At 33.9% G+C, this 10075-nt stretch overlaps 1 protein-coding gene across 1 annotated transcript in view; it reads left to right on the top strand.

The window, feature by feature from the left end:
* Positions 1-10075, top strand: part of LOC136826554 (alpha-2-macroglobulin-like) — a 440224-nt gene that overhangs the window by 161343 nt on the left and 268806 nt on the right. The window contains 1 exon segment of the mRNA XM_067083736.1: positions 5606-5770. Coding sequence (XP_066939837.1) covers positions 5606-5770 — 165 coding nt within the window.

The raw sequence follows: 10075 nt of genomic DNA, 5'->3' as shown, positions 1-10075 counted from the left end.
TTAGCTATTATTTTCCTTAATATATGATGTTCGCGGGAATCGCAGCTGGCCGTTTGGGGGCATGTTTGTTTTGTGTAAAAAACAATCAAGATTCCATTCGCTATTTTCTCTTGATTTTCATCATAATACGAGCTTTACCTACTTATCTTTTATCTGCGTGAAAGCAGTAGTAATTTGTATTCTTTCATGCCCAGTAGTTTTGATTAAAATACATTCTCTCCAGTTTTATTTACGGTCGAGTTTCATCCATGTTGCCGATGCACAATAATTTATAGTCATTAGCAGCTTGAACATTGTTTTCTCAGCTTCAGCTACAACTTACAGCTTTAAGTTGCTGAAGCAGTATATTTCCCTGCCGATCTTTTCCCCAAAGCGAATAAAGGTATAGTGTAAAAAATATATCAGTCCTATTGTACAGTCCTTAACGTCATTTGTAACATAAATATGGTAATTGTGTATTATCGTACGATGTTTGAAATACAAGCAAAACACAGTTGTTATCCAATACGTTTGGTTGCTTATGGCTGTACGCATTTATGCAAGAGTATAACGTTACTAACAATACTTTTATCATTCTCTTTTACTTTTTTAACTAGCAGATGGAATAAAGAGATGGAGGAAAAGAAGTTATTCTATTGTAAGTTGGTCTCTCTCGCTGACTGATTGTACCTGCTGCCTGCGCCTGCGCGAATTCTAAAAATATTTCTTAATTATTTTCGTACCGGTATTAATTGCTAACCCCATCGTGATCGTAAACTCGAAATATCGTAAGTCGAACTATCGTAACTCGAGCACTACCTGTATTTGATAATTGTCTTTTCTTTATTAACCAACTTGTACTGATTTATAGGATATTTTAATTCTAAGATGAGGTGCTTAGCTACTGGATTTCGTGTATTCTAGCGTAATATATGGTTAATCCCGCAAAATGGCTAATCCGGCACCCTCCAGGTCCCAGTGATGCCGGATTAGTGATGGTCAACCTGTATGTATATATATATATATATATATATATATATATATATATATATATATATATATATATATATATATATATATATATATATATATATATATATATATATATATATATATATATATATATGTGTGTGTGTGTGTGTGTATGTATATATAAGCCGGCAGTTGCCGGTTAACGGCAGGCTTAGTTAACGGCAGGCTTAGTTAACGGCGATCTGGTTTTACGGCACTTGTCTAGTTATGAAGATCGGCAATTTTTGGTGCCAAAAATCGCCGATTCCTGCTTATCAGCGGCAATAATTGGGTATTGGCACCGATACGTACCTAACAGAGGCGCTGATAACTGAAATTTGCTGATTTTCGGTTATCACATTGGGCGGACGCCTTCTGGGGTATCTCATGGCCCAGGAACTCCGCCTTCTCGATGCTGAAGGTGCATTTGTCAAACCTGATGACGAGGCCACTCTCCTGCAGGCGCTGCAGAACCTTCCGGATGTGTTGCAGGTGTTCCTCCCAGGATCTGAAAAAGATTAGGATATTGTCGACATAGCAGACGCAGAAGTCCAGGTCCCCCAGGATGCTGTCCATCAACCTCTGGAAGGTCGTGCCCGCATTCCTCAGGCTGAAGGTGGAGAAGGTGAAGATGTAGGACCCGAAGGGCGTGATGATAGCAGTTTTGGGGATGTCCTCCGGCACTACTGGGACCTGAAAATAAGATTTTAGCAGATCCATTTTGGAGAATATCCTGGCCCCGTGGAAAGATTACTGCATTAAGTAATGCCAATAAAGATACTGTAGGGGAGAGAGAGAGAGAGAGAGAGAGTGTCTGGGCCTACAGTAAGTGCATATTGTTCCCTAACATGATGCATAACAAGGAAAACTTTAGCTATGTTTGTGCATGTATATATGTATATATATATATTATATATATATATATATATATTATATATGTATGTATGTATGTATGTATGTTTACACACACATATACATATATATATATATATATATATATATATATATATATATAATATAGATATATATACTCACACACATATATATATATATACACACACACACATATATATATATATACACACACACACACACACACACACAGGCAGTCCCCAGTTATTGGCTATCCGGTTTTTCAGCACTTGTCTAGCGACGAAAATTGGCCAATTTGCACCAATTTCTGCTTATCGGTGCCAAGAACCAGGTATTGGTGCCAGTAAATACATAACAGATGCACTGATACTCGGTTATTGGCGATTTTCGCTTATTGTCATGCCATCAAAACGAAACCCCGCCTGAATATATATACTATATATATGTATATATATAAACAGGTAGTCCCTGGTTTACGCGTCATAAGCTGAAAATCGTCGTAACCAGAAATATCGTCGAAAATCATAAGAAAACCTTACCTCTAATCATTTAGATGTCTTGTAAACAACATAAACTGCATTTTTATTGAGTTTTTCATTAAGAAACCTCCAAATTTTTAATATACTTGCCCTTTTAGAGCCATTTTTCTTCCCTTGGATCGGCGTCATTGATGTCGTAAACTGGAACGTCTAGTAACCCAGGAAATAATTTTTGATGAATATATTTGTAGAACATCATAGGATCGGAACATTGTAAGCCGAGCCCATCGTAACTCGGGACTGCCTGTACATATATATATATATATATATATATATATATATATATATATATATATATATATATATATATATATATATATATATATATATATATATATATATATATATATATATACACATCTCACTGCAACTCTACTACTTTTATCAGCCTTTTGTTATATATATATATATATATATATATATATATATATATATATATATAAATATATACATACATATACATATATGTACATAGATATATATATATATATAAATATATATATATATATATATATATATATATATATATATATATATATATATATATATAAATATGTAACAGCTCCTCTCTGGAACTCTTGGTACAAATAGCACTTTTCTGTAATTCTTATTTCAATCATACTTGCCTGTCAGGAAGACAGTTATTCTCAAAAATATATTGCATCAACTTTCTATTTTTATGGGATCTTTTTAAATATTTATATATATATATATATATATATATATATATATATACAGTATAAATATATATATATATATATATATATATATATATATATATATTTATATATCCTTATATACAGTATATATATATATATATATATATATATATATATATATATATATATATATATATATATATATATATATATATATATATATATATATATATATATATATATATATATATATATATATATATATATATATATATAATGTATATGTATGAAACTCTACTAGTTTTATATATATATATATATATATATATATATATATATATATATATATATATATATATATATATATATATATATATATAATTTAAAGGATCCCATAAAAATGCCAAAAGATAGAAAGTTGATGCAATATATTTCGAGAACAACTGTCTCCTCGACAGGCAAGTATGATTGAAATAAGAATTACAGAAAAGCGGTATTTATATCAAGAGTTCCAGAGATGAGCCGTTACATCACTCCAGTTGATAGCTTCTTAACCTTCTTAATCGCTGGTTGGAGGAAGATTTTATCTGTAATAACTAAGTCCCCAGCTCCTTTTGAGAGGTTCACCGTATTTCTTTGTTTAATCAGTGCTGATTCCACCATCTGGCTTTTGAACCGACAATTGTTGCTATAAATTATGTAACAAATTCCAGTTTATTCTGTGGTTATGGTTATTTATGTATTTAAAAATATAGCTGAGCTCTGCTGGCCATACCTTACTGAATGCTTACGTTGTATTAATCTTTGGGGGAGTGATTTACCTGTAAAACCAATGTATGGTTGGTCACAGTCGAGGCAAGGGATTTCGTATACTCCTTGTCTTTGGGGACTGGCTTTTGTTGTATGTTAATCAGGGATTTAGCTAAGGTTAATGTCCAACAAAAGCCAGTCCCCAAAGACATAGGAGTTTACAAAATAACCAAACCGATTTCCCATGTCCAAAGAATACATATAAAAATGACCCATAAATTCACTGAAAATGTTTATATCCTTTGAGCATATAGAACTGGCAAAATAGTTATGTATTTCTGTATAGTACCATTATTATTCATTTTTGGTAAAAAAGGATGTTGCTTTTCGTTCAAATCTTTTTTGATTCATTTATGTACTGATGTATGGTGCACTTTTCATGTTTATGTAGGGAAGTTCACATTGAAACAACGATATAAATTGCTGTAAAATAAAAAAAAATTAAGTCAGTGTCGTATAGGTACAGTAATGCTGTATTTGTATTGTACCTTTATTGGCCTGGCATCCAGTCATGTACTCAAATGCACATATACATACATGACAGGTTTTGATAAAAGTTTATTACGTCACCCGAAGTTTGATGGAAAGCCATTTTTCCACTCTGCTCCTTTAACTGGCTGGTTAGTAGTATGAAAAGCAGTTATTTACTCAGTAAATTTTAAAGTACACTATTTTGAATTTATTCAAAATAATGAATGGGTACACCATATAATATGGTAAAATGGGTAACCAGTAACTGGTCAAATGTGTTAATACTGTAATTTTATTAATAGGTTTATGGTTTTATATACGGTAGTATTTGTTCAACTGTTATTTTAAAAACGTACATCAATTGTAAAGAAGTAAAAACGCCAAACTATTGTTATTGGTAAATAATGACAGATTTTTCTCATTTTTAATTTGTACTCCTGCAGAACAAATATTTTTATTCCCAGATATTTATTAATGGTTTTCAACCTATCAGTTGTATAGCAAACAAGAGGCCCGAAAGGAATATTACCGAATGAGAATGGTGCAGCAATGAGGATTTTCAAATTCTTGGATAAGAAGAGTAGGTTTGGTTATGGAGTAATTTGCAATTTTTTTGTTTTAGTTCGATGAGAAAGGACCAGTTTTATCAGTGAAGAAATTACTTTGTACTATCTAACTAGAAACTGACTATTCATGTTATTGAAACCTCCTCAACAAGAAGTCTTACAGTCATGCAGTGCACCTCATAGTGAGGCTTATTCATAGAGGTTTTTAGTTATGCTTACTGAAAGGAAAATCTTCAGTAGGTTCTGTATACCATTAATCCTTTCAAGTTGTTTAATTCATACTGAACTTGCCATGTATTTGGTTATTGTTAATCATCTTTAATTGTAATTCACTTTGTTGCTTCACAGCTAAATCATGATGGAACTGTTTTTTTTTTAAGTTCTGTCAGCTAATAGCAAATAGGATATGCTATGCTCTTTGTATTCTGATAATTAGCTAACAAAAAATGAAAAGCAATTTTTTTTTCAGTCTGGAGCTTTCTTGGTTACTGTACTGCCATTCTTTATCTTCATAAATCACAGTATACATTACAAGCCTTTCAATTTACAGCAATTTGTTTATTAATACATTGGAGATATAGTAAGTGAAAAAGTTTATAAACCAAATTAATTAGGATAAAGCATTTGTTAACAAATGGATGAGGAAAACTCTTTCACCAAAAATATGTTTACGTCATATAAATTATTTTATTTTCAGGTGTTGTGGATAAAAGTGTCGAGCTTCTTTCTTCTGAAAATGACAAGTTAACATTGGAAGAAGTGTTTGACTTAGTAGAGCAAAGTATGATCAGTGAATATGATAATCCACAGACGGATGATTATCAGTACTGTCGCAAGCAGATGGCAAATAGAGGGTCTTCAGGTAAGAAAATAGATGGCAAACATTAACAGATTACAGTAATACAGTGTAATAATGTTGATGGTAAATATAAGATGGCTTGGCACTGAATTCCGTACAGTGATTTTATTTGAACTGAATGCAAAGAACATCAACTTTGCTGCAGTATTGTGTTGTCAATCATAAATGCTGCATTAGCGTTTGGTCAGTCACAAATCTATTACTTCACTATAGCCTGTTGTACATCCATTGCAATTTTCAGACATACTCATTAAAAAAAGGGAGTTCTTTCACCTGGTAGGCCATTCATCTGGGCTCCAAAGTGACCCTGGTGGTAGTGAGTTATTTCTTGTTGGTTTGGTTTGCCGCACACTGTTTCCTGTTGTGATTCCTACGGCCATTTCTTCTTCATTATTCATCTGTAGGTATGAATTAATGCATATAAATTACTATATTTCCCGGTGTCGAAGATGCTATTGTTTTTCCTGGATTAGGTCTCAAAAATTTATCATGTGGTCTGAAGGTCAAAGCTTACATTATTCATAGCCCTATCTTAACCTGAGAGGAAAGTTTGCTTTCCAAACAGCAATAAGAACTTACTTATACGATCTGTGAATGAAGTGTATATATACTTATTTGAAATAGTGAATTAGCAAAATTTTGAATTCACAAAAGTATAAATAGTCAGATTCACTCCTATATCGGCAGAATATAGGTAGACATGGTAACAAATGAGTTGTGGCTTATACGAGGTGTGTTAAAAAACCGACCTTTATTCATAAAAAATACTCGTATTCAGATACAACAATCTTACACTAGTCTCCTTCAAAGTAGTCCCTTTTGGCTGCCACACACTTCTCCCAACGGTTCTGGCACTGTCGGAAGCGGCGCTGGAACGTCGCTTTTGAGATGCGCGCAGCTTGTCCGTCACATTCTGCATGATGTCTTCTCGGGACTGAAATCTGGTCCCTTTTTGTGAAAAGAAAAAACAAAACTAAGGGATTTGCACGCCTTACTTGACTCAATAAATTCTTTAGAATGTGCGTAAATGTTTTGTTTCTCTCTCTCTCTCTCTCTCTCTCTCTCTCTCTCTCTCTCTCTCTCTCTCTCTCTCTCTGTGGGCATCGGACAATTGGCAGCTCCATCACGATAACGCTTCCTCCCATTCCTCACATTTGATATAGCGTTTCCTGGCCAAACAAACACACCTGTGCTTCATCAGGCTCCCTACTCTCCATGGCTCTGTGTGATTTCTGGCTTTTCCCCAAGCTGAAAATGCTCCTGAAAGGGGTCAGATTTCAGTCCAGATAAGACATCTTGCAGAATGCGACAGACCAGCTGCTCGCCATCTCAAAAGAGGCATTCCAGCGCTGCTTCCGACAGTGGCAGAACCATTGGGAGAAGTGTGTGGGAGACCAAGGGGGCTGCTTTGAAGGAGATTAATGTAACATTATTGTATCTGAATACGAGTATTTTTTATGAATAAAGGTCAGATGTATTTTTAACACACCTCATATGTTGTATACCACTATTACTGTGCTGGTATTTCCACTCTCCCCAAATATTTTTGTCATATCTTGTTTACCTTCGCAAAATTTAATGGTAATAATATGCAAAATATTATCGCATTTGAAGATAAAAATGTTTTTCGTATTTGTAATATCTGTACTGGATGCATTTTAGTATTTATACTTTTTTTCTGTTTGAGGTGTCATGCTCGAGTAGTGTTTTTAAAAAGGTGACTATGCAATAAAATGTCATTCCGTATTTCCTAATACGGTTTCCTTTGTCTGAGATTAAAAAAGAAATAAAAAAAATTGGTTCATGAGGCTACATCCAGTACTATCAGAATCTTAGGATAATGGACTTGCTGTAGCCCAGTCCATCTGCACGCTCTGAAACACTGTTGGTCAAGAAAGTTCTGACAAAACACAGCTAGGCAGTTTATATAGTAAGGTGGAAAATATTGTCAGGTTTTGAAGAATAAAAAGTTTTTTCATGTTGGTAATATCTGTATTGTGTGGATTTTGATATTCTAATTTTTGTTTGTTCTGTTTGAGATGCCATTTTTGAGTAGTGTTTTTAAAAAAGCTTAACTGTATGATAAAATGTATTGCTTATTTCCTGTTGCCTTCCTTCATCTGAGATTTAAGAATACTGCTGCATAAGTCTTCATCCAGTGCTGTCAAAGTCAAATACTGCACCAGTTAGAGCCCAATCCATTTGCTCACAGTGAAACGCCATTGGTCAAGAAAATTCTGATGAAACACGGCTAAGCATTTTATACCTGATACGTTACTCGGTAATCTTTTCAGAGTTTTCAGTTTGCTGGTCTATCAACTTAAGAGAAGCTTATTAAACATTAAAATCAGTGAACTTGGAAAAACAAAGTATTTTTCAAATACTGTACAGTATGTAACTGACAAAATTACAGTACTAAGTACGCAGTACTGAAGCCCTGCCACTTCAATACATTGATGAAGTTGAATGCGTGCAGCACACCATTCAAACCAAAGCGTTCATCCCATAAAAGTGGTGCAACTTTATTTATTATTATTATTATTATTGTTTTTTGCCAGTCAAAATTGTATGCGTCTTTGAGGTCGGGACATCTTTAATACTGGGAGATGGTAAAACATCTTTAGTGAGCTCTGTATGATTGGACATTTCTGTGAGTGTCTTCCACATGCTGTTCGTGGCTACTGTAACATCTATATCTTCATTTTGATTGTTGTTCTGTTTATCGTTTTTGTGTTGTGCTTGGTGTAGGTATTTGCTTGTTAGTAAATTACACTTCATTCTACTTACATTTTTTCGGTTATAATCTTTTCAGTTGTAGCTATACTTAAATCTTGTTTTTGGTAGTCAGTTTTGTTTGTAAAGAATTCTTTTGAGCTCATCAACTTTGTATATTCATAGTAACTAAATGTGTGTGTCTGTCTCAAGTAATATTTCCAGTCCATAACAGGTTGAAGTTCTTGGCCTTTCCCTGAACCCCATATTTTTGTCCGTGCCATTTGTTGGGTATTCTCTGGGTTATATAATTTTTTATGTAAGAATTAAATGTAAATATCTTTTTGCAGTTGGGGAGGTGAGTATTGATGCTATTCATGTAGGTAATTTTAATACAGGTAGTTAATCACTAATTTGAAATCACTGGAACCAGTAGGGTGCCAGATCAGTGATTTTGGTGTTAAGGTTAGAATACACTTTGGTGGAATAAAGTTTATATATCCAACCTATCGTGGAGTTCCTTTTTCGCTAGTAATGCTACATATTATATGAAACAGCCAGTTGTTCTCTTTTGTCAGCTGATGATGCCCTTCCCCTTACTACTCAGCTATTGAAAACATCTTCGTAAGTACTGCTAGTTGTAGAGAAGAAATTTTTTTTTTATTACAAATTAAAAAAATATATTTTCATTAGTGATTGTGGGTACATATTAACAACCGATATCGTTTATTTTTTTTCATTTCCATCATTTAACATCAGCTGATCTCTCTCTCTCTCTCTCTCTCTCTCTCTCTCTCTCTCTCTCTCTCTCTCTCTCTCTCTCTCTCTCTCTCTCTCTCTCTCTCTCTCATTGATATTGCAGACTTTTTTTAGTAAATTAGCTATAAGTTATAAAACAGTGCTTTCAAAGCATTACTGTATTTTTATTGATTTTGGGTGCATTTTAACGACCAACAACTAAGAGTTACTGATTTTGCGTGTGTTTTAACCACCAACTACTATGAGTTCTTTTCCCACTTCCATATTCTCTCTCTCTCTCTCTCTCTCTCTCTCTCTCTCTCTCTCTCTCTCTCTCTCTCTCTCTCTCTCTGTATATGCTTGTGCTGCCACAAACAGGCATTATGTTATCCTGGTCAACTTGGGGACTCTGGAAGCATCTTGTAAACCCTCTGAAAAAAATCATTAATGTGGTTTTGAGAGTAATCACAACTTAATAAAACTTCATTAGCTCTTTATCAAACATTTTTGTAAACTTATGTATGAAATTACCTGTATTTGATGCATCCATCCTCACGAAAGCCTTATTAAAGTCTGGTACTCAGTATCGGTGCATTTCCCAAAGCCTGCTGCAGTCCGTCAAATGCCTTTGTTGAGGTCTTCTTCACTAGGTCTGTCAGAGGTACTGCTAGACTTGCATAGTTGTTCACAACTTCTTGTAGTAGCCTGTCAGACCTAAGAATGATATCATTTGCATCTTGGTGTGTGGTGGTGCTGCATCCTATATCTTTATCAGCTTCGCCTCATTCATGGCTGTCCTTTCACAAATGACCTTATGTCCAAGGAATTCCATTTTTCTGTAGCTAACGCAACATTTGG

The sequence above is a fragment of the Macrobrachium rosenbergii genome, chromosome 41 (assembly GCF_040412425.1).
Source record: "Macrobrachium rosenbergii isolate ZJJX-2024 chromosome 41, ASM4041242v1, whole genome shotgun sequence".
Lineage (NCBI taxonomy): Eukaryota > Metazoa > Arthropoda > Malacostraca > Decapoda > Palaemonidae > Macrobrachium > Macrobrachium rosenbergii.
This window is presented reverse-complemented; position numbering and strand designations above follow the sequence as displayed.